We start from the raw sequence: 23,736 nt of genomic DNA, 5'->3' as shown, positions 1-23,736 counted from the left end.
TTCTCCAAAAACAGCCAAGATGAAGGGGAGGGAGTGCTCTTGAGAAGAGCAACTCTGCGGAATGCCAGAGGCAAGGGGGCTCCTTATTAACTGCCATCATGATTTGCGTCGGGTAATTGACGCAGCATCGAGTCGGTGACAGCCTGAGATCTGGAGCTAAGCATTGCTGGTGCCTGGATTGCACGTGGGATTAAACCAATTGTTTGATACAACATTGGCGTGAGCTGACACGGAAGCTTGAAGGTGTTAATGTTAAGCATGAAGTTGTCGCTGTACGAGGGATTTTCCCCGGCCCAGTGTGGAAGGATCAGTCCCGCTGCGGTATTTATCCTCAACCTACCACTTCATGCGTCCACTCGGGTCAATCTGACCAGTGCACTTCGTCGCAAAACCCGGAATGACAGTACGATGGATTTCTCTGAGGATGGGGTTCGCCAGGTCTTTGCTGCTTGCTCTATCCTGAACCTGGTCGGGCCTATCATGATTTGATACAAAGGCGAATGATGGCGCTAGGAGAAACTACAAGTTCATTAGAAGCATAGCACTGTACATCGTCTACACGAGGTAAGGGTGTGGGCTGGCGAAGCGACGAGTTAACGTCATTGTCATTGAAAAAGATAATTGGGCTATCTGTATAAGTGATCGAAACCACCCGATTGTTATCTTCTTTCGTGTTCACTTGGCCTGATAAGCGTACCAGTAATCCAATAGCCTCAATTGCGGGAGCGTGAAGGAGCACATGCGGTTGCATGACCAGTGATAGGTGTTCATTCCCCAGGAATGACTGCGAATTCATGCCGGGCAAAATGGCAGGGTCATTCTGGGATTGGGTTGGACTGGGTTGCTGGAACGACCCTATTGTTTGGAGTGTCGCTCACGGTACTCTTGTCTGATCGATGGTCAGCGCGGGGTATAGCCTGGGAGAAGTGATATAGCAAAAACTAGAGTTGACGAGGTGACTCACTTGTAAGTCCTTTTACCTTCCGTAGCCGATGCACCTTGAATATGACGGTGTAACATCGAGAGAGGGTAAAAGCTTGCTAGCAGTTGGGCCCCCTTGAGGTTCCTCAGCACAGTTGATACCACCGATGATCAAGTTCTCGGTTAACAGGCGGCCAGAGCGGCAAAAAATCATCTAATGCATCTGATGATCCTTTTCGGGGCTCTCTTTAGTCCTCACAGCAAAAGGGTGAGCAATGCTATCAGTAAGATAGCTACATAAATGATTTGACTCAAGCATAGCCATGTTATGCAGTGAAGTCATTGATCGGGTTGAGGGTCTGCTTCTCAGTCAAGTAATAACTCTCAGCAGGAGGACGAGAGATAAGAGTATTGGGCAATTTAGGCGATGTCGCAGGGTACCTCCTGCTGCAATGAGCCCAAGGTCTGCGAACTTCTCATTCATCATGGTCATCAACCTCTGCATGATATTGAGCAAATTGTTTGTCATCGAGAATATTAATGAACGGCGACGATATGCTAGGTCATGCTGTAGCAGCTCCCTAGATTGTGAGCTTGTGCTGCACATGGACTCGAGTTAATACTCAGATAGTCTCATGAAAGCGTTATTGAGAAGGCAAACTGTCGAGTTTTCCGGAAGGAACTCGGCTCTCCGTATCTGCAAGAGGACCCCTGAGGGGGCATCGATAGAGCTACCTAAGCCAGGAGCTGAGGTAGGATGAGCATTGCTCTCATTGCAGACCTCAACGAGCAAGCATGATTACTCACAGCAGATTTGCTGCCGAGTCTTAGTCTTCAAGGAAGCCCACATTTCTCGAGGTGTTCGTCTATCCAAAGAAAATCCAGAACAAGATACTGGTACCTTTATACCAGTTACGCACATCTCAATGAGCAAGCTCAATCCATGATTGGCGCGCGTGGTCCAGGCTTACGCTTTCATCCGCACCAGCTCAGACAATCGATCGTCGTAGGCAGGCGCAGAGTGGCGGCGGGATATGCAGTGACTCCCTTGCTTAACGCAAACCCACACACTAGCTCGGTCTCTTCTCTGGGATTACCCTGTCTGGAAATTAGCCAATGCTCCCAAGCAGAAGGGAGAAGAAGGGGTGGCACCTACCTCAGGACATGAACATTACGACACGGGTGTATTATCCGGCCCTGCGGCTTTCATCCACAACTCCCTGTCGACTTATGTGCATACCATACGTCGAAAATCATCGCATCTTGCTAAAAGCACTCTGCTCAACACCTCCCATGCTTGGGGCTGTTGTAAAACGTGCTCATAGCCTGTGATGCGCGATTCAGCGATCAAAGGCCTTATCCACCCTCCAAGGCTCTTCTGCTTTCTTTCTTTTCTTCTTCGTCTTGTCGTTTTTGTGTTTTGATCCAGTGCTGTTTGCTTTTGAGACACCATCGAGCTAGTTGGAACCGCCCAACCAGTAAGGTAATTGTCGAGAACGCCATAACCCTGATCGGCCATCGCGGTCTCAAAACTCCAAACCACAGATTCCCCACCTACCAGTGTCATCCAGAAAGGCGTCCACCAACCTGTAGGTAACAATCTCCATCCCTATTTCCATTTCGCCATCCGGCCATGCGACTCTACTCCATTCCCCCAACGATTTCACACCCCAACAGGCACAACCCAGCCCAACGCCCGTAAGGCATTCCGCCGTAACAGAATATCTCTTAAACGATATTCTACATGCAGTAAGATCATCTGCTGCTCGACAACCATCCCAAAAGCCGCTGGAAAAGTTAGCGAAAGTGAACACATAATAAAGGCCAGCGCGGATACCTCCAACAAACACCCCGTATGGTCTAGATGGAGACGACGGTTGTGGGTCACCTAACGGTTTCCTGCTTCAGACCTGGGTTCGAACCCCAGTACGGGGGAATTTCTTTTTGGTTTCTCGTCCAAAGGGGGGGGTGTCATGAAGATGTCATGGGATATGTCATTGTTCAGAAACCGGAGGAAGAGGACGGGGTTGATATGCTCGAGCGGGAGCATCGTGTTTTGTATGTGAGGGTGGACTGTGCTGGCGGGGCATAACTAGCGGTCGTTTGGCCTGTTTACTTGTGTGGAGAGCATTGATAGTGGGCTTGGTTTATGATAGGTGGTGGTAGTAGTAGTCGGAGTATTCGACTAGAGCCCTACCGAGACTTTGCGGGAATGGTATCTGAAGAGAGGGCCACTCAATCGCCGAGGGACGCTCGGTTGTACCGAAGTAAAAATGCACATGGAAGCCAGTGATGGCATTCGTTGGCTCATGCAGTTATTTTCTTGCCCAGATCAATCATCTCCTTCATGTCTTGGGCATGGAGAGCTTATCTCTGCGTGAAGATGGGGTATTCAGGTGGGTCAAAAGATGTATCAAGTGGGCGATTGTGGGGAATGCGAATATCAATGTTCTTTCTTCGTTTGGAAAGCAGCCCTTGAACTCAAAAGCGAAGGTCGTTTATCTATGTCGTCCTTCGCTCAGCTTGACAGATCCCTAGACCACGAAAAGCCTCTATAAAGCCGTGATCAAAGTCCCGGACAGGCGAAGGACATGCTTTATCAGCATCAGCTGGCCATGAGAAATATCTGAGGAATCTTTCGTTTGTGATGTGGACAAGTGGTTGGGGAAGGCGATGTGTGTCACGGATCGCTTTCAGCATAGAGAATATAGAAGCTATTGTGTTGGGCTATGAAGATACAGATGTGTGGTTGAAAGAGAACGGAAGCTGAGTAGGTAGTATGGTGGAGGAGATGGAGAAGGATAGTGGAAGAGAGCCAATCTACTAACATGCTGGATCTGTTGATTGACCCCTCTACTTGATAGTTAATAACAAGAAACATTGAATCAGACAAGATCAAGATTTGATGCAAGAGAAGAGACTACAATACTAGCTGGTGAATGACAGACAATAGAGTACATATTCACCAAAGGGGATGCTTGAGTCAATAGTATACAGAGTTCATGCGGTGACCGTGTGAGGAGATAGCCCTACTATTGAATGACTCCTGCTGCCATTGGGCAGTAGGTTAACAGTGCTTTTGCATAGACCAGACAAAGTAGCGCCACCAGGGGCAGGCGGACTTGAATGGAGCTGGACAGCGGTAGTCAGTGTCTCCAGCAAATAGAACCAGCCAAACTAGTGAGCTCCGTTCCTGTATCGCCTAGTCTCTTGAGTATAAGGGAGAGATACTGTCGAGTCAATGCCCACAAAAGCGCCCAGAAATATAGTAGATTTGAACAGCCTCGTATTGCAGCTCCCAAGAGCCACTAACAGCGCCGCAGCCCCGTAGCATCGAATATAGAAATCCTGCTGCATCGCAGACGCCCCTCAATCTACCTCTATCGCACAGTATGATCCCAACAGCCTGTAGCCGCAATCTCCAAGATACTATGATGGGTAAGGTTGCTTTATACTTCGAAAGGGCTATCGACAGAGAATCCACAATTCTCAACCTTCGCAAACGTTATCGTCGGGGGCAGTGTGAACATGCAGAGGCGAATGAAGCTTATAGAAGTCAGCATGAGCTGGAACCATGCTCCCTCCCGTGGACACCTAGATCGCCTGGCAACTTGCGAGCAGTTGTCATGGGCATTTTTCTCGGGTGGTCAGGCTGGCAAGTGCCCCTCCTGCTTCGCTAGTATTTGCTATACCGCAAAGCTGGTGAAAAGTTAGCGCCTTCTGGTAGAAATCCGAGACACATTTGTTCCTGGCTGAACAAGTCGGAGGTTTGGAGCCGGAGCATCGTTGCTATCAATGATGCAAGTGCATGGCTTGTTGCTCGAATGTGGGAGTCCTAGGAATAGAAAGGGAGGATCGAAAGGAAGGATCGACGGAGACAGCTTCTACTTTGGCCGTTTGCCTCCAGGTATGCACCGCGGGCCCAGCAGCTTCAGGTTTTAGATTGCACATGCTTTTGGGACCAACTCTCTCCAAGCAAATTAAATGAAATCTATAACTTTTGATTCGTCATAAAGTGTATATCTACAATGGTATCAAGTGCCCGTACTGAACGATCTTCAGCCTGATCCATAGATGATTATCGAGCCAAAGAAAGCAGGCTTCTGCGCACCCCCGACAACGTGGGTCATCATCCTGTGCTCTTCTGATGGAAGTAACAGCCTATAGGGATGCTGTAGTGGCTTGTTAACCGTAATGCTCATCTCAAGAGCGTGCACAGTACAGGTGGATAGACCGGCTATCCACTCCCGGAGAGTCACAGTCCATCATGTCTTCATTTCACATCAGCAACTGAGACGTCTCAACTCGATCTCCTCGCCTTCATCTCGGCGATGAACTTGGCCTTCTTCGACGTGGGGATCACATAGATCTTCACCAGCTCATCCACAACCTCCACCTTACCACTGGCCAAAATCTGCAGCAAGGGCAACTTCTTGCCCGCCTGGATCAAGCCGCCCGTGACGGTCTCCATGAAGCACTCCACCGAATTGATCGTGTACTCATGCTTCGAATCCCAGGGCAGCGGGAAGATGTAATCCAAATGATCCTCGATGGTGTGCATCTCGGAGAACGCCTTGATGAAATCCGTCTGCGCGTCCATGTGGTACAAGAGCACACAGGGGAACTCGAGGGTACTTTCGGGCGACAGCGGGTCCGGCGAGAGCTTGATGCTCGCATCCTCCATCTCCGGCGGCGCGTCCGTCTTGCGCGTGCGGATGTTCCTGGCCTGGAGGGCGACGCTCAACAGCTGCGCCTCCTTCTGCCTGCGCTCCTCCTCGGCCTTCCTCCTCGCCGCCACCCGCTCCACCGCGGCCTTCCGCTCCGCGATCTTGGCGGACACCGTCTGCAGGGACTTGTTCTCGGGGTCGATGGCCAAGCCGCGCGCCGCCGCATCCTCCGCCTCGGGGATCTTATCCAGAGCGAGCAATGCCGTCGCGGAGCGGTAGTAGGCCTTGACATTCTTGGGGTTGAGTTTCAGAGCGGCAGCGCAATCGAGGGTCGTAGAACGGTAGTTCTCTGTGATCACCCCAGATCAATTCAAGTCAGCCCCTCTCCCCTGAAACCCAGGAATAGACTTGAGAAAAAAATTGACACTCACGCAATTCCAAATGACACAGCGCGCGGTTGATGTAGCACGCGGCCTCCACCTCCTTCTGGAGTTTTCTCTCCGCCTCCTCATCCTCGGGCTTCTCCCACTTGTCCTCCTTGGCCTGCAGCACCGCAATGGCCTTGGTATAGTGCTCCTTGGCATCGATCCACCGCTTCTCCTTGGCCGTCTCGTTTCCCTCGGACCGGAAGCTCTGCGCCACCTCCCCGCGGGTTCCTTCATTCTGCAGCGCGCGGATCGCATCCAGCATGACGTTCTCGCCGTCTATTTTCGACCAACTGTTAGCCAGATTCTCTTTCCCTTAAACCCCCAGACGCATAATGAAAGACGGTTGGAGGGACGACATACTCTCATCCAACGCCTTATCCATATCCGTCATGAACAACGGCGTCCGGTTCAGGATATCCGCCAATTCGTCCGTCGTGTGCGTCTGCACCGCCTGCATCGTCGGCGGCATGCGCGGCGCCATCGGATCGCTGCTCTCCACGTCCTTCAGCCGCTCGTGCTTGATCGGCAGGATCTCTTCTTCCGTTGTTGCGGCGGCCGATGCGGCGGCGGCGGCGTTGGCGGCGCCATCGTTCAGGTTGAGCGATTCGTCAAAGTCGTCGGGGAGTTCTTCAATTCGGCCCATTTTTTTGGGGGGTTGTTGGATTTTTCGCCGGATTCGTGTAGGAAGGCAGGGGGTGAATATGCTGCGGAGCGCAGAGGTGGAGAAGTTTTCTGTTGCCTCAAAAGAAAATGCGAAAGAATAAAGTCCAGAAAAAAAAAAGTGGGAGATGCGATTGCGATGAGGAAATTTGATCCGCGGGGATGAGGGGTGGGTGGGCGCGGAGACAAACGGTGCAAACTTGAGGGGAGAGATTCTGGCCGCCGGACTATGGGAGAAGCACTAAGGGTATTTAGGTATGACGTCCTATTTCCTGGCTTGACATTGAAGCAGCTGTAAAGCACCGAGAAACATAGTGTAGGGCACTTAGAGATTTTCCGATCAATCTCGGTAAAAGTTTCCGTATACATAGTTATGTGTAACCTAGACTAAGCATAATAGCATAGAACAAAAAGTGATCAGTCGTTTCCGCGCGGACACTATCGGAGAGTAGGTGATAGTTAAGCACCAATGGAGGCCGTCACTTTGGCTAATCTTTGCGATGTGCTAACATGGGAACATTAATAGCGGAGTGTCATGCTTACTAGTAGCCAGTTCTAATGAGTCGGCTCTGACTAGTTCTAGAGACCATATTCTTGTGCTCACTAGTACGATTCTTCATACAACTACATTCATGCTACCTACGTCCACTAGTTACTCCTCAAACATACTACAGGGCAGTCCAACCTTTTACTCAAAATCCCTCAGGCCATCAACATTTCGTCCTGAAATTCGCGCGGAGGATGAGATGGGAAACCTCAATCCAGCAACCATCAGGAGAATTCCGTTCTTCTCTCCATGGAGTGGAATTGCCGTCATTCGAAGGGTTGCCGAACAAGTCTTCGGTGTGGTTCAATGATTGAAAATGGATATTGGAACGGATTAAAGTGAACTGTGACCGAGGCGGAGGACGTTCGAGATCGGGGAGGGAAACCTGGAGCGGTTATTAAGGCGGCTATTGAATGAGAGGGCGATCTGCGGAGATCTCAGAATCAGGACTATTTATCGGGTGTGATTTCGCAAGATGACCAGACGGCGCCCAGGCCTTGGGGGTGTGAGGTCTGAAATGGCCAGTGTCTGGTTTATTATGTACTCGCTAAAGTTGTAATCATAGTCATTGCAGTAAGCAATTGGCATGCGTGAGACCGGGTGTCTTGTGAAAGAGCGCGCTCTGCTACCAATCTTCAGCATGGTCGGTTAATCGATGCTCGGCATATCACAGCCCGAGGTCCATTTCCGAACGACTACCTGATCCCAGAGAGCAGAGCGATCTCGCACATCGATCCGATGATGCTGAGGTTGAGAAGAATTTGGCTTGTCGAAGTCAAGAAGGAATCATATGTCAAGCTCTGAGCGACCTTGGGGATTTGGAAATGCACAACCTGCGCATTTTCAGGTGTAATCCCTCCCCTCGCCACGGCTATCGACAACCGCAAAACCTGTCCCAGACACATGAACCTGGGGAAAGGGCCAAAGATGGGGGCTCCGTCGAGCTGACCAAGATTAAGGCCATCAGTTGAACCACTCAGGTCCGAGAATCCGTCTCCATCGCGATAACTGGTCATGAGAATTTGTGAGAGCGCGGGTCGCAAGCCAGAAAATTGAACCTCGGCTTTTGCTTCTAAGGGAGTTGGACCGCGGGTCCAGTGATCCACAGTTCAATTAGTCGCCATCGGTCCGGTCTTCATGTGCCAGTGAGAAAGACAAAAGCAAATGCCAGTCGTTTGACGTTTGAATTTCTCCTCCTTCTCCTGTTCAATATTTTCTCATACCGTGCATGTTCCATTCCTCTCCTTGATATCTTTCGACCTTATCACTGTAGCAAAAAAAGAATCCGCGGCGCACGGGAACCGAACCGATCAGTCATCCGCGCAGATTCCTTTCATTACCCCAGACAGACTTATCGGCCGAGATGAGCACCCCCGGGGATTATGACGCTGTCCGCAGAGACATCGCCGCCCAGCTGAAAAAGCCCGATTATGACGACGGAAGTGCTGGTCCCGTGTTTGTCCGTTTAGCATGGTGAGGCTCTCTCATTGTTCAAGTTACTTGCTCAATCAATTTGCCAACTAACCCCGTACCAGGCACTCCGCGGGCACGTATGACGCTGAGTCCGACACGGGCGGCAGCAACGGGGCGGGCATGCGCTATGAAGCTGAAGGCGGGGACCCGGCCAACGCAGGCCTCCAGTTCGGTCGCGCATTCCTCGAGCCCGTCAGAGAGAAACACCCCTGGATCACATACTCAGACCTGTGGACGCTAGCCGGCGTGGTTGCCATCAAGGAGATGGGCGGGCCCGAAGTCCCATGGCAACCAGGCCGCACCGATCTCGTCGACGACTCCAAGGTGCCTCCACGCGGCCGCTTACCGGACGGCGCCCTGGGCGCTGATCACCTCCGCTTCATCTTCTATCGGATGGGCTTCAACGACCAGGAGATCGTCGCATTGGCGGGCGGACACAACCTGGGCCGATGCCACACCGACCGCAGCGGATTCGAGGGGCCGTGGGTCAACAACCCGACGCGATTCTCCAACCAGTTCTTCAACCTCTTGCTGAAACTGGAGTGGACGCCGAAGAAGCTGGGCAACGGGATGTCGCAGTTTGTCTTTGTGGATCCGGATGCGGAGGAGGGCGACGAGATGTTGATGATGCTGCCCACGGATATCGCGCTGAAGACGGACCCGAAGTTCCAGGAGTGGGTGGTGAAGTATGCGAAGGATAAGGAGCTGTTTTTCGATCACTTTGCAAAGGCGTTCGCGAAGTTGATCGAGCTCGGCATCAAGAGAGACGAGAAGGGGTTGGTTATTAATGCGGACAACGTCAAAGGAGGCTATATTTCAGCACCGAAGAAGAGCGATACCCCCACGGGCCCGCCGAGACAGTCCAAGAAAGAAGCTGTTCGTGCAAGGCTATAGATTTAAGGCTGGTTTGTCCGGTCGGAACGCGTTGTTTTTCTTATACATGGGCTCTAGATTAGATGGATATAGTTAGAGTTAGCCTCTCATGCTTCATATGTGAATTTAATGGATGAAATCGACTGATACCAACCATCGTCGACATCTCGCCTGGATAACCAAGTCTGATATGGGTCTTTCGCAGAAGAATGGTCTGAGAGAAGGCTAAGTTGAGGTTGAGGGAAACGGGGCGATTTACAACGAGGGTGAAATGCGGGGAAAGCAACAAGGATCGGTTGGAGCTGACTTCCCCCGTCCCTCTATTGGCTGACTGCCTTGACTCGGCACTGTCAACGTGACATTAATTGAAGTTCAGTTCAAGTTGTTAATCCACGAATGAAGGACAAATGATGGATCGGATAGGTACGTCTAGTTACTTGGTGACCGGAATTTCAGGCGACTGATTCTGTTCGAAATATCATTCGACCTCAATAAAGTTTCATGTTCTCTGCTAACAACACAGTAAAGGAAAATTATGGACATGAAACTTGGGCACTGCTGTATGTACCATCTTGTACCTAGCTAATGTACAACTCTAGATCAGAAGCAAATCCAATCGGTGTACATGCTCAATTCAGAAGGCAAAAAAAAACAAACAAACAACCGATGAACAGTCCACGGCTCAACGGCAGTATCACTTTTCAACGGTCTTCGAATCATCAGTTTCACCACCCCCAGAGACATCCTGCATCACGATATCAGTACTTTCCTGCTGATGCCTCACATCGGACTCAGCAGAGGATGGATGAGGCTCATCGGAAACCAAAGACCAATTGATTTGCAGAGCGGAGTTATTCAACAGCTCTTCAAAACCACCTTCGCTCAACGCAAAATCCGCCTCAGACATTTCGGTGTGTGGATCAAATTCTGGTGCTTGGGCTGATGGCAAAGAAGCGTCCATAGCCATGTAACTGTCGTTGAAAACCGAGAAAAGTTCCTGGCCAATAAAGTCTCCAAAGCCATAGCCATATGGAGAATCCGAATATTGCAACTCCTCCTGCCCTGCATGGCTCGATGGTGTGATCAGCTGGCTGTGAGCGGCATCAATCTCGGGGAGAGGAACGGTCATCTGTGCCATCAGCTGGTTGTGTGGGGTATGACCTTCAGGGCTGGAAGTAGTGGCTGGTGGCGTCATTAGCTGGCTGTGAAGGGCAGGAACTGCAAGGCTGGTAGTCATAGTTGCTTGCGTCACCAGCTGGTTGTCAAAATCATCCAGGGCCGCAAGCATGTCGTCAAGGGACTCAGTGGGCCTTTCCATGTGTTCGGATTCAGGTCTCCAGGTACACTCATAGAACAGTAATGGGACAGGCTTATTCTCCCACCAGACTGGGGGCACTCGATCAAAAGGGTTGGACTGAGCGTGGGATTCGACCATGAAAACCGATCTCAGTCGGCTCTCATAAGCACGGATATTTCCACTATCATGCTCACTCACTTTGGTATCAGTCCAGTAGACACGTAGGCGGCTGTCATTGTAATAGATGCCTCCTGTCCATCTATAGGATGCAGTACATTCAGTACCTGTGAAGTCAATGTAGTTGATGTTGATGTCACGCGTATGCTCATGAAGGGAGGTTCCGGGAGCGGGCGCAACCACTAAACACAAGGGAGTGCTCTGAAATGCCATATCCGTAGCCACGGAGCCAGGCTGTTTACAGAGGACACAATCCTCGCTCCACCGCTTCCCGAACCAACGGCCCAGGAGGTCCTGTATGGTCACTCCGTCTGCGTCGGCGCTCTCAGCGAGTGGCATGAATATGTGGTGTTTCACAGCAAGTCCCTCGTCAACGAAGGGAGATCCAGGGAGATCGTCAGGCAAACAGGAACACGAGGAGTATCTCTTTGCAGACAAATAGTCGAACTGGGTGAAGGACTTCGTCAATGCCATCCAAGCGTCTCGTACATTCTGGGGTGTTGTAGCAATGCTGACGTTGAGCTTTTCCAATTCAGCTTTGAGACGAGTTATCAGCCGAGCACCTTCTTCGTGGGCGCAGGTGTCCCAGTCTTGGCTTACAGCTTCGCGGAAGGCGAGCTCCGCTCCGTCGAAAGTCTGTCTCTCGCTCTCATTACTCTTGTCCTTGGATGAGCCTAGCTTCAGCAACTGAGCCACCACAATCAGTGCATCGAGCATACTGGAGTCGACGGACGGCACGGGTTCTTCTATGGTGATGTTGTTGTCTGGGCTTGTACCCTGCATGATGGCGTGGTCCGTAGCTCTTCTGCTGAGACAAGCTTCGTTGGTCTGAGCTGGGTCTACAAGTGTAGCTTGAGGAAGACCAAAAGACTGGGCCGATTGGGTCTCTTTGTTGGAAGGATCGTTGTGCGAGTTCGTCATGCTTTCGGTTGATGCGGGTTGAATGGCGAGATGCGTTGCTGGAAGAGATGATGAGTGCGAAGGACTCGAACTGAAAGAGATGGTGTTCTCATTTTGAGTGTTAGGTCGCGGAGTAACAGGAGCACTAAGAGAGCCACCTGTCGAGGGCAAAGACATCCGGTGAATGCAGAGATCTGAGAGATATGGGGAAGCGTCCAGCGGTCTCTGAAAGATTCGCCCAGCGGGCATGGCCGGTCCACTCTCAAGACAGGGGTAGTAGCGACTGACTGGGATACATGGACGATTGATGTTTTTTGACAGCAAACGTGGGCCCGCGTCTCTCGTCACGTCGAATAATTCGTTCCAAGTCTGAGGTCGATGTTCCGGCGCTCGGTTGAAGATGAGCTTGAAGATCATAGCACCAAGCTGGTCGCAGGTGGCTTCGTGTATTATCAGATCATGATCAAAGCCCCAGTCCAGGAACTGCAGCAGCATCTCCAGGTCTTCTTTTCTGGCGTGCCCACCCTTGGTGAGCCCGTGGCTTCGTTTACCTCCGATGGTGAAGTCCATGGGGGGGCCGGGCAGAGTCTCCACAGCCAGCTTTTCAAACCGGAGCTCGGGATCGGGATACTGGATCTCATGCCATCTCAACTCCGGGCGTGAGATGGCATGGATGTGGCGATCTTTCCGGCTCCTGGCCGTCCTCCTTCCCCCGGTCTGTGGCTGTCCCTGGACCATCTTGCGTGCTATAGTTCGGGAGTATGAGTGACGGCGCTAACTCTCGCTTAATCTCGCTAGAGGCGGGAACCTTACCGGATGGAGGAAGGCGTGCCTTGTTGTTACTGTAGAAGAACTTCTATGGACTGGATCAAGTAACACGAGATAAAAGCTTGGAGAAAGGGTCAAGAACAACTTCAGCCGGGAAGTAAGAACTGAGAACACATTTTCAAGTGACAAATCACATATTCACCGGAGGGCAGTGAAGGAATAGACAAGTTGAGACTTCTGCCGAAAAATCAGTTAAGTGAATCAGCTTAGTGCCAGGCAACACTGGGATTTTGCTGGACAATTCATGTCCTACCCACTAAAATCTAAGTCACCCAAGCGCATACAATTTCACTGTGGTTAAACTCTTCTTCCTTTGTTGGAAGAGTCAGAGCATATCTGGTCATAACTTTTTCATAGCACTCAAAGCAAGAAAATGTTCTTGTGGTCAGGTAAAGATCTGACTAGGCACGTGTTACTAAGCTACAAATCATGATGGAATGGACTAGAGCAATCAGTGTTTTTTCTTACTGTATTGATCTGGGCCTGCTACTCGATTATGATCTGGCAAACAGCTCAGATTGACCTGATGGCTTCAGTGTTGATATCTTGTAGTACGTAGTGTTATGTCAGGTGGAGTCGCCATGACAGCATCCCATAAACACTAGAGTGGAAGATGCGGCCATACGGACGCCCAAACCAGCTATGGTTCTGGCCCCAGAAAACGGTCAATCGAGTTGTGAGGGACAAGCTCTACAGATGCAAGAGTAGACCTTGTAGCTGTTTCATTAAGAAAAGGCCACCCCTCTTTAATCTTCTACAAAGACGCATACTGACGGTCCTTGCCTATTTTTGGTACTAGGGTAAATCCCCAACCTGAGGCATCGACGAGCATTCGATCACGTGCATTACCCCCGACCCAGCGCAGGGCAGGTGACAATATAGCCCGAAGCAGCCTAGCGCGGGCCATAAGCGAGCCCTCTGGACGACCATGCCCGATATGGTTAGTAACCAGCTTACCCGATCCCACAACGGGCTTGCGAAAGTCGCAGAGGAAAGAGATTGAGAAGCACCGCCAACGCCCACGACTTCACCCTCCTTCTCCCATCCCTTTCGCCTGTCGACAATTCACCGCGGTCCCGCCCCAAATCGCCCATCATGTGTACGTGCAAATCTCTCAGTCTCTCCAGATCCCTCATGTCCGACCGGTTTTATTCCCTTTTCTGGCGTTCCCTGCCTTGGTTCTATGTCCGGTCGGTGGTCAAGGAAAGAAAATCGTTCTGGGTGGCTATATTGCGATGACGGGAGGAAATTTTATCGCTACGACGGCAACACATCAAAAACCAAAAGCATCAGCTCGGCAAAGAGGTTTTTCTCTCTTATCGACAGACCGACCGGATATGGAATATGGTGTGGGAATGCTTTGGGGAATAAATTTCGCGTTGGACAGATGGGACTCTGGTTTTTATGCGATGAAATGAGAACGGAAATGCTGATGGTTTTTTTTGTCGACATACAGCGCTTGTGTCCGGCGAGAAGACCAACTTCCAGTACATTCTGCGTCTCCTCAACACCAATGTTGACGGTAAGCAGAAGATCATGTACGCCTTGACCCAGATCAAGGGTGTTGGTCGCCGTTACTCCAACTTGGTCTGCAAGAAGGCCGATGTTGACCTCACCAAGCGGTACGTTTTTTATCCTCCAGTCCTCCATCACACCCATTCCACGCGCAGATGTCGGGAATCCGGAAACTTCAGAAGAAAAGAGGAGGAAGCAGCGCCACCAATGCAGCAACATATCGAAGGAAATGAGAGGAATACACTTCGGAGAACGAAATCCACGCCCGCACATCTGGCCTTTCCACTTCAAATCACTTCCATCATACATCCCGGCAACAGTCAGAGTTAATTCTTATCTTCCTACAGCGCCGGTGAGCTCACCACCGAAGAGCTCGAGCGTGTCGTCACCATCCTCCAGAGCCCCGAGCAGTACAAGATCCCCGCCTGGTTCCTGAACAGACAGCGCGACATCACCGACGGCAAGAACTCCCAGGTCGTCTCCAACAACCTCGACAGCAAGATCCGTGAGGACCTCGAGCGCCTCAAGAAGATCCGCTCCCACCGCGGTCTCCGTCACTACTGGGGTCTCCGTGTCCGTGGTCAGCACACCAAGACCACCGGTCGCCGTGGTCGCACCGTCGGTGTCAGCAAGAAGAAGAACTAAGCATTTCCTCACCGGGAGCTTTGTGTTTATTTTCTTTCTTTTCTTGCGCGGGTCTGGGCTACTTTGGATCATGGGATTAAAAGAGAGTCGGGGGGGCAACTGTGTCTAAGATGCTGGTGTGATAATGAAAATTACCCCCTTTCGTTGGGAACCAGACAAGGGGTTTTTTGATCTCGAGTCTCCCGCGAAAATGAAAAGAAATCATACCATCATGAAATGAAATTCAAAAAAAAAAAAAAAACCAAATCTGGTCTTTACCTTCGTAACATGTATAGCATGAGCATGCTACCCCATCCTGTAGTCAGGGTAGTCTTCAGGCCTGATTATCACAGGCCATGGAAGAACCAACAACAGTATCTTCAATTCTGGCCGCGATTGTCATCACAGCGGGTGTGTATCTTATATCATCTTGTCTGTCTCTCTGATCACCACCTTGGTCAAGCAACCGCCGAGAGCGATACCTGACTATAGCTATGCCCCTTATCATATTTTTTCTCCCATGCGCTTTCAGGGTCACTTGGCTTAAGCAAATACGGAGATCTATATCTCATCAAACTCCCTATCATCTTGTCTATCCCATATACTATCAGGTTCTACTAATATGATTCTGGCTTGAGCAAAAGATAAAAGCTATACCTGATTCTACACCTCTTGCCATCCTGCCCATCCCACCCACCAACTATCGGGTATACCATTCTTGCTTGAGCAAACACCCTTCCCCCCCCCCTCTCCCTCTAAATTCGCCACGCCCAGCGCGCAAAGTATAGACCCCAACTGGCACTGCAGTGGCAGCCAGACCATCCCTCAACCCCATCTCGGCTGTCTCCAGATCCCTCGAACCGAAACACCCCGTAAACCAAACCACGGTCCTTGCGCCGACCCCGGGCCTCGGAAAGAACGGTAGATCTACACGGTACAATACACTGCCATCGCACTCGTCGATCGCTCAAGGTCTGTCTACTGAAAGCACTGAAGGGGGGAGTCATGATGCTGCCGTTGATTGACATACGACCTACCACATGGGTTATACCATTGCATGGGCATCAAGGTCGTTGTGTCTCTTCCCGCGTTGGTGGTACTGTACTGTACCTGGGGTATACTCTGGTGGATTAAAAGTAGGGCACGTGGTGGTTCCTGGTGCCTGGTGCCTCTCACGGCACGGTGGACGTTGAATACCTAGTAGTCTCTTGCCTCTGTCCTTAAGATGATGGCTTCTCAGCCAGCTGGCGCCCGCCTTGAGGTTTCTGTGGACACTCGCCGCTTAGAGATACGCTACGATGCGCCCTTGATCGCTTCGGTTCTCCAACCCACGGGGTCCAGACTGGTGTACGGGGCGGAGTTCGGCGATGTGGTTTGGAAACTACTAACGAAACAAAACCTCGGAGGACTACTTTTCGTGCAGGGCATTTGACAAGCGTGATATAAATCACTATTGAGTAAATACTGAGTAACGTGATACCTGATCATTCCATCAATTCTAGTAAATGTGTTCGCAGATGACAACAAAAAAGTACAGCAATCATGTGGTCATAGATCCCGTGTGCAACTTGACATCGAATACACCACAAGTAGGTCATAAGGTAGCAGATTGAAAGCTGGTACTACATCGCAGGCAGCAAAATGCAAGTATGTAACTTATATCAAAAAGCGGCAGCAACAGCAGCAGCAGGTCCGATCTAGAACCATTCACCGCCCAACCAGCGGTTGAAGAACTCCAGGCTAGACTCGGGCTGGTCCATGGGAACCATGTGGCCACCGCCGTAGAGGCGCATGAAGGTGAAGTTCCCGTGGGACTTGACTTGACCCACCTTCTTGCCCTTGTGCTCGTTGTCGACGATCTTGAGATCCTCCAAGGGGAGAGCGGCGTACTCCTTCTGGCCGGGCCACTCGAGAGCCTCAGTCCAGGCCTTGTTACCGAGCCAGTTGCAGATGAAGTCGGCGTCACCGGCATAGATCAAGACGGGGATCTGCTCGAGCAGACCCGGGACCAGACGGTGGTAGGGCTTCATCCAGTCACCGTGGAAGAGGAAGTTACGGTTGATGTCGAAGTTGCAGGAGTCATAGCCGCCAACCTCAGCACCGACAGCCTCAATGACCTCGGGCTTGTTCAGGTAGTCGCTGACATATCCCAGACCCTTGTAGCAGAGGTTGGAGTCGTCCTCGCACTTGCCACGGACATCGTAGACATTCTGTCCCGTGCGCTGGTAAGGGGCCAGGAGGGCGTTGTTGCAGTAAATCGAGGCAGGAACGCAGACCCATGCGCTCTCGGAGCTGTAGCAGGACTCAATCATGGACAGGCAGCGGGGCAGGGCGTTGTCCATGGACTGGCAGGAGGCCTCGTCCAGGACAGCAGGGTAACCACCGTCACCGCAAGCCATGGGGCGGTAGTACTCGTACTGGGTCAAGCCATCGGTGAGACCGTTGCCAATCAGCACAGACTTGAGGTTAATGTTGCGCTTCTTGTGAGAGAGGATCTCAGAGGCAAAGACAGGGATGTAGTGACCAGCGTAAGACTCGCCAGCAATGTGGAAGTCTTGCTTGGCGTATTCGGGGAACTGCTTGAAGAAGAGAGAAAGCAGAGCATAGACGTCCTTGCCAGCGGCAACAGTGTCACTGACAGCAGAGCCACTGTAGGAGTAACCAACGTTAACGGGCTGGTCAAGGAAGATGACAGAGGCATTTGAGTTCCAAGAGAAATCATTGTAGATGGGCTTGATGTTCTCATCAATGCTGCTGGGCCCAAGCTCCATAAAGAGACCGGTCAGAGACGAACAGCCGGGGCCTCCGTTCAACCACAAGACAACGGGGTCGTTGGCGGGATCGTTGCGAGATTCGAAGAACCCTTTAGAAAGTTAGTGTTGAATCGGATCATTTCAGGCATGATTGTCACTTACAGTAGAACAGGTGCTTATCATTCTCGTTATCATCAAGATAACCGGTGTATTGCTTGACATTAGGGTCAATGTTGAGGGAGCTAGGATCGGTCTTCTTGACCCTGAGATTGTAGGCCTCCAGACGGCCATCGATCTCCCGCTCCTTCTCGCCGTTGGCACCAGTAACCCAGACGTCCTGGACATCGGCACCACGAACGACGTGGTCCCAGTGAGAGTCGGGACGACGGTTGTGCTTCTTGGGCAGAGAGAACAGAGGGTTCTGGTCCATGCTCTCGGGGAAGGTGCTGGCAACCTCCTCCCAGAGCTTACGAGCATCATCGGAAAGAGTCTTCAGCTGCTCCTTGAAAGCGTGCAGGGGCTCTGAGGAGCTCTCGACGGTCGACTTGAGGTTCGACTTGACGTCTCCAAGAACCTGCTGGAAGGGAGAGGAGACGGCAGCGGTAGCCGCTCCGACCAGCAAAGAAGCTGGGAGGACTCTCATGATGATCTTGGTTTACTTATCAGAGGGCTTGGGTTGAGTCCTTGATGGATTGAGGAGAGAAGGATGGCAAGGACCTTGCGGTCTGGATGGTACCTGGGAGGCAAGGTGCTTATCAGCATGGGCTATCAGGGCACGACGGGTGTAGCTGGGGAAGGGGAGATAAGCTTACAGCTCAGGGCAGATGAAATTGGATAGAACTGTAGCCGATAGAACACCAGCTACTTGATCCTACCACGAAGATCGAGAAGAGAGAAGAGGAGGTGAGGAAGAGACAGAGAGAGAGAGAGAGAGAGAGAAGGGAAGAAGGAGAGGTCCGGCGTTGGCCTGCAGATGACGCCTTGATAGCTGGGGGAGGAGGCGGCCAATCAAACCGCGGTGCCTTCCGGACCAAGGCGAGTCACGCGCCGAGTCACATGTCATGACTAAGCAGATTTCACGGGACCAGCGTCATCGCCCGTTCCTCCAATCACAGCCCCGTCGGGCCACTGCCTGCCTGGATGCGGGCATCATTTTTTCAGACGAAACCCAGACATACCCCTCTTGATAAACAAACCTACCACCAGATACCCATCTTCTGTGACTTATTTCTTGATAATACCAGCGGAACGCACTCTGCTTCTCCGCGAAGGAAGCCTCTTCCAAGATGCCGATCAACCAACCCTCAAATCAGATCAAATTCACCAATGTATCAGTCGTCAGATTAAAGAAGGGTAAGCGGGCCAACTCTTTTACTACGTCCACCATATACCCAAGCGTAATCGTCTGGAGATGCAGCTGGGGCTAGATTCCAAGACCGGCGATCTCAAATTCGAAATAACTCATCAGAATTCCCTTCACCACCCCCGCTAACACCCCACCTCTCCAGGCAAGAAGCGCTTCGAGCTCGCCTGCTACAAGAACAAACTCCTGGAATACCGGTCCGGCGCCGAGAAAGACCTCGACAACGTCCTCCAAGTACCCACGATCTTCCTGTCGGTCTCGAAGGCCCAGACGGCGCCGTCGGCCGAGCTCGCCAAGGCGTTCGGCGCCGACACGCCCGCCGACGAGATCCGGCAAGAGATCCTGCGCAAGGGCGAGGTGCAGGTCGGCGAGCGCGAGCGGAAGGAGATCATCGAGCGCGTCGAGAAGGAGATCCTGGACATCGTGTCGGGCCGGCTGGTGGACCCCACGACGAAGCGCGTCTACACGCCCGGCATGATCTCCAAGGCGTTGGATCAGTTGAGCTCGGCGAGCGGACAGCAACAGACACAGGGCCCGGCGGCCGGCAACGGCGAGACGAACGGTGACGGAGACGAGAACCGCGGCAGCGCGGCGCCCCGGAAGCCCCTGTGGACGGGGGTCGCGGCGAACAAGTCCGCGAAGAGTCAGGCGCTCGATGCGATGAAGGCGCTGATCGCGTGGCAGCCGATCCCCGTGATGCGGGCCCGCATGCGCCTGCGGGTGACTTGTCCGGTGTCGCTGTTGAAGCAGAGTGTCAAGGTGGCTGGGGGTGTGGGCGGAGTGAACAAGGAGAGAGAGACGCCGCCGCCCAAGGGTGGTGCTAAGGGGAACAAGAAGGGTGGGAAGGGGTCGAAGAAGTCGGCCCGTCAGCAGGACTCCGAGGATGAGGCCGGTGGCTCTGACGCTGAGGCGGCGCCCGCTAAGGGACCCAGCAACGTCAAGGACAAGATCCTCAGCTATATCGAGTCGGTGGAGGCGCAGGAGGTCGTCGGCGGTGACGAGTGGGAGGTCATCGGATTTGCGGAGCCTGGCGCGTTCAAGGGCTTGAACGACTTCGTTGGCAATGAGACCCGTGGCAGAGGACGCGTGGAGGTTCTTGACATGGCCGTCACCCACGAGGACTAAACCGAAGCGTGGTTGATGAAGGGATATATGGACTGCATTTCACCTAAAGCCTGTATAGATGACATGACTGATGACCAGCAACAAAACACCGGATATGAAGTGTACGAGAACTATTCTGAGCATCCATCCGACATGTAGAGTCAGCAGTAGGCTCGTCGCATAGAAGTCGGCTGCCCTGCAACCACCAACTATCATTTAGTATCTATCCTCCGCATCAGCAGCAAAAAAACCAGTAACCCCATTCAAACTGCCACAAACAATAGCTTGCGAGACACCAACAAACACGATCCGACAAAACAAAAACATCACTCACCAATATCGCCACCCATACTGTATACTCCTACCATTCTACCATCAAAGCCACCCCCTTCCCCCGGCCCCGAGTCCAACACAACCCCCACCCTCAAGAAAAGCCAAGACCCAGATGCAACGCATGCACAAGAGATGCAGCAGAACGTAGTGCTCCCCCCGTTCTTCCTCTACCCAGATTTTCGCCCCCCTAACCCTGCAACTTAGACTGCTTTAGACTGCAGTTAGATTAATTCGGCAAGCCTGCACACTTCTACTAAGCACCTACGGTATTCTTCTTAGGTTTACTTCTTCTAGAATCCCGCCTTCGCCCCCCCGTCCCATGGAGGTAGTAATTGCGGTCTAGCCCGGTCGAACAGAGCCACGCCACCAGATGGCTTGGCAATTGTTTTACCTAGTCAGCCTAGATATCTACTCGGTATTAATGCTTGTTTTTTTTGCCATTCGATTGTACGCCTTATCCCATCCATACCCAAGTGAGCCTGACCCCAAGTGACTACCTTAGAGATCAGGAATTTGGGTTGCGGGAGGGCGGCGGGCGGAACAGAGGGGAAAAGAGGGGCGAGGCTGTTGTTCAGTCCGAGGGTCTGGAACTTAAGCTAAGTTCAACTTAACAGTCGTGACTTCAGTTAGGTCAACTTAGTGGTCATTTAGGTTGTGTTCCAGAAAGGCTGGGCTGGGCTAAGCTAAGCTAAGCTAAATGTGTACGGTATCAGTATGACTATGACTTTGTGGACTGCAACAACTGTTTGAGGTCAAGATGATGCGTGATGCGCCGAATGCCAAGCTGGTGGGTTGGAGATGTGCGGGCATGTGGAGTGTGGATCTGGGGGAAAAGGGAAAAGGGGAAGGGGCGGGCAACTTGGAAAGTGGAAGCTCTATTGTTTACTACAGTTTCTAGTCATTCATAGTGTTGCGGAGGGTGGAGACCACTACCTACCTAGGTATGATTGCCTATCTCTATCACGATTTCTACTCAGATCTTGGTGTAACTAGTTCATGGGGACGGTTTGGGTAGGCATAGGCATTGGCATGGACAGGGCTTCCCTACGTGGGAATGGTGGCAAGGTCTGCAGGCTACTACTCTACGATAAGCAAGGATTAAAATTCTTGATTTCTTCATTCATTGGTCTACTGCACTACCTGATGACAATGTTAGTGGTCTGCTGGGTAGGTTCGGTAGAGTAAAAAAAGTCATGTAGCTTGGGCTGGTCTTTCTTCCTCTGCTTCACGAAGGTTGCTAGTAGTAGGCAAACCCCCAAGAGAGTGAAGTACGGTAAGCATTTATGCAACACCGCCAGCAGCAGCAGCACGACCAACACGGTCGGCAAGAGAAACTTGACTGCAAAGGGTATACGCTCAATTGCAAATGCACGAAAGCATATAGAATATGCATAAGAAGCCAGGCGCTTTTCAACATTCGTTCGTCTCATGCGTGGAAAGTCAAATGTCAGCCGGCAGTGACGCTGGGCCAGTCAAATGCAATAGCCGACATGCCCCTCACGTCGTGCGATGCATGGATTCTGGACCCGAGGTCTTGGCTGATGGATGGGACCGAGCGGTGGCCGGAGGATCCGGATTTCGGGCTCTCTCAAGGGCCCTTATTGTTAGGAGTAGAAGGAGTTGGTTGGGATTAAAATAGAAGGGTTGCGTGTAGAAGATGTCGTAGTCGGTGATAGAGGCTGTGCTCCGTCTAGAGGTGGTAGGTTATGGTGGAAGAACAAATGGATGGATCGTCGGGATGGCGGGCGCTCATTGGGTGAATGGCTCACGTGACGAGGAGAAGCGAAGATCTTGCCGGAAGTCGATGCGGTTATTAGGATAAATATAAGTTCTAGTAGCAGATCTGCACGGCGTTCAACGCTCGTGTCAGATCCTCGGGGGCGAAGGGCATGCAAGCGCCCTTGGGCGACATTGGAGGCGGCGATATGGCCCGTACAACCGGAGAGGTGTACCGGATGGTTTCCTTCAGTAGCGCGATCGGGTCCTCCTGCTCGAGTTCCGGAAGGAGAGTCATCAGGGACTCGCTGTAGCTCTCCGGGTCCACGGCCGTCGACGAGGTCGAGCCGCTGCTGTCCCCCTGGCGGCCTGGAGCGTACTCATCATGGTCCACGGAAATCGAACCTATTGATATGGTCAGAACGCGGTCATCTTACAAGTCGCTGGGGCCAGAAGAAATGGAAGACGGAGTTGACCGCGAAGAAAGTGAAGAGTTCCACATACCAGCCGTCACATCTACCTCCGGGGCCGTCGTTGGGATCTGATCCGGGGCCAGGTCTTCCTCGTCACATTGAGGTCTCAGGTAGTCCGGTAATGATGTACAAGGGGACAGCGACAAATCTAACGACCGGCGTCGCTCTTCTTGCGTCCCTTGGAAAGACCATGCTGCGAGGCGCCGTTGGTGTTCGCGATCGAAGGGACCCTTGAATTTGGAGCGAGGAATCTCATGGCGCTTGTAATATTCGATCTTGATCCCGTTGCCCTTGGATTTGGATGAAGAGGAGGAGCTGCTGCTCCGACGGAACACTCGACGAACCTTCTCACGGAAATTCATTGTGGCCGGGAGGAGAAGTAAGTAGTCGAGGTATGGAGAATAGATATCGAGTTGTGCAGGTGTGGAGATTAAGCGTTGACTCTGTTTAACTCCGCACCTCAATGTAGTAGCGGGCCTTTCCCAGTCGGGGATTGGACGCGAGGGAGAGTGTGCAAGCACAGACAACAATTGGAGAGATAAGCAAAGCCCGTTCTCATCGTATGGCTAGAGTGGGGAGGGGAAGAGAGGAGAGAAGAGGGGAGATGGGTTGAAATCAATAAATGGGAAGAGAGGAGAGGAGAGGAAGAGAGGGCGAAGTAAGAGCAAGAAGTAGCAAGAAGAGGGAGGGAGGAGGGAGGGTTAAGGCTATGAACCGCAATGCGGGTATCTTAAGCAGCAGCAGCAGCAGCAGCAGCAGCAGAGCAGGCTAGCAGCAGTCAGTGTGAGAGAGAAATCGACGACTAACTCAGAGGATTAATCGAAATCGGGTGGACTCCATACCTATGATTCAATTCGAGGGGGGAAATTATTACTAGTTGGCCACGAATAAGTATCGCTGATTGGCACGAGGCGATTCAAGACACTAAGTCACTTCTGCCGTTTAGCCCCATTCCGCTAAGCGCACGGCGATAACAGTTTGGGTAGTTTGGGTGGGTGTGAGAACGAAAGTAGGAGAAAGTGGGATAAGAGCGATATGGAGAATTGGAGATTGGAGAAGAGAAGCGAGATCAGGAACCCATTCC

At 51.9% G+C, this 23,736-nt stretch overlaps 7 protein-coding genes and 1 pseudogene across 8 annotated transcripts; 4 read left to right on the top strand and 4 right to left on the bottom strand.

The window, feature by feature from the left end:
• Nucleotides 1–399: 399 nt before the first annotated feature.
• BO66DRAFT_68385 (uncharacterized protein) lies at nt 400–994 on the bottom strand. Its single transcript, XM_025653494.1, has one exon. It carries the CDS (start codon nt 794–796, stop codon nt 479–481), a length of 318 nt encoding a protein of 105 aa, XP_025508691.1. The 5' UTR covers nt 797–994; the 3' UTR covers nt 400–478.
• Nucleotides 995–2,770: 1,776 nt separating this feature from the next.
• Nucleotides 2,771–2,856, top strand: BO66DRAFT_t27 (annotated as a pseudogene). The gene has a single exon. The product of its transcript is annotated as a tRNA-OTHER (tRNA).
• Nucleotides 2,857–8,413: 5,557 nt separating this feature from the next.
• Nucleotides 8,414–9,590, top strand: BO66DRAFT_449758 (peroxidase; the record flags this gene model as incomplete). Its single annotated transcript, XM_025651794.1, has 2 exons — nt 8,414–8,696; nt 8,759–9,590. The coding sequence occupies exons 1-2, from the start codon at nt 8,587–8,589 to the stop codon at nt 9,588–9,590; spliced, it is 942 nt and encodes a 313-aa protein (XP_025508690.1). The 5' UTR covers nt 8,414–8,586.
• A 383-nt stretch (nt 9,591–9,973) lies between these two features.
• Nucleotides 9,974–12,681, bottom strand: BO66DRAFT_449754 (uncharacterized protein; the record flags this gene model as incomplete). The annotated part of the gene is made up of 1 exon (XM_025651793.1): nt 9,974–12,681. One exon carries the CDS (start codon nt 12,679–12,681, stop codon nt 10,264–10,266), a length of 2,418 nt encoding a protein of 805 aa, XP_025508689.1. The 3' UTR covers nt 9,974–10,263.
• A 1,099-nt stretch (nt 12,682–13,780) lies between these two features.
• Nucleotides 13,781–15,142, top strand: BO66DRAFT_339639 (40S ribosomal protein uS13). The gene is made up of 3 exons (XM_025644379.1): nt 13,781–13,870; nt 14,228–14,393; nt 14,634–15,142. Exons 1-3 carry the CDS (start codon nt 13,867–13,869, stop codon nt 14,929–14,931), a joined length of 468 nt encoding a protein of 155 aa, XP_025508688.1. The 5' UTR covers nt 13,781–13,866; the 3' UTR covers nt 14,932–15,142.
• Nucleotides 15,143–16,390: 1,248 nt separating this feature from the next.
• Nucleotides 16,391–18,618, bottom strand: cp3 (carboxypeptidase C PRC1). The gene is made up of 3 exons (XM_025645151.1): nt 18,476–18,618; nt 17,826–18,399; nt 16,391–17,773 (listed from the first exon to the last, which is right to left on the bottom strand). Exons 2-3 carry the CDS (start codon nt 18,304–18,306, stop codon nt 16,608–16,610), a joined length of 1,647 nt encoding a protein of 548 aa, XP_025508687.1. The 5' UTR covers nt 18,307–18,399; nt 18,476–18,618; the 3' UTR covers nt 16,391–16,607.
• A 212-nt stretch (nt 18,619–18,830) lies between these two features.
• Nucleotides 18,831–20,263, top strand: BO66DRAFT_364132 (guanine nucleotide exchange factor SDO1). Its single transcript, XM_025645150.1, has 2 exons — nt 18,831–19,016; nt 19,172–20,263. The coding sequence occupies exons 1-2, from the start codon at nt 18,950–18,952 to the stop codon at nt 20,149–20,151; spliced, it is 1,047 nt and encodes a 348-aa protein (XP_025508686.1). The 5' UTR covers nt 18,831–18,949; the 3' UTR covers nt 20,152–20,263.
• Nucleotides 20,264–22,195: 1,932 nt separating this feature from the next.
• Nucleotides 22,196–23,144, bottom strand: BO66DRAFT_68227 (uncharacterized protein). Its single transcript, XM_025653493.1, has 2 exons — nt 22,684–23,144; nt 22,196–22,584 (listed from the first exon to the last, which is right to left on the bottom strand). Exons 1-2 carry the CDS (start codon nt 23,012–23,014, stop codon nt 22,295–22,297), a joined length of 621 nt encoding a protein of 206 aa, XP_025508685.1. The 5' UTR covers nt 23,015–23,144; the 3' UTR covers nt 22,196–22,294.
• Nucleotides 23,145–23,736: the final 592 nt, after the last annotated feature.

Source organism: Aspergillus aculeatinus (assembly GCF_003184765.1).
Source record: "Aspergillus aculeatinus CBS 121060 unplaced genomic scaffold BO66scaffold_2, whole genome shotgun sequence".
Classification (NCBI taxonomy): domain Eukaryota; kingdom Fungi; phylum Ascomycota; class Eurotiomycetes; order Eurotiales; family Aspergillaceae; genus Aspergillus; species Aspergillus aculeatinus.
Note: the sequence above shows the minus strand (reverse complement) of the source record. Positions and strands in the feature narration are given on the sequence as shown.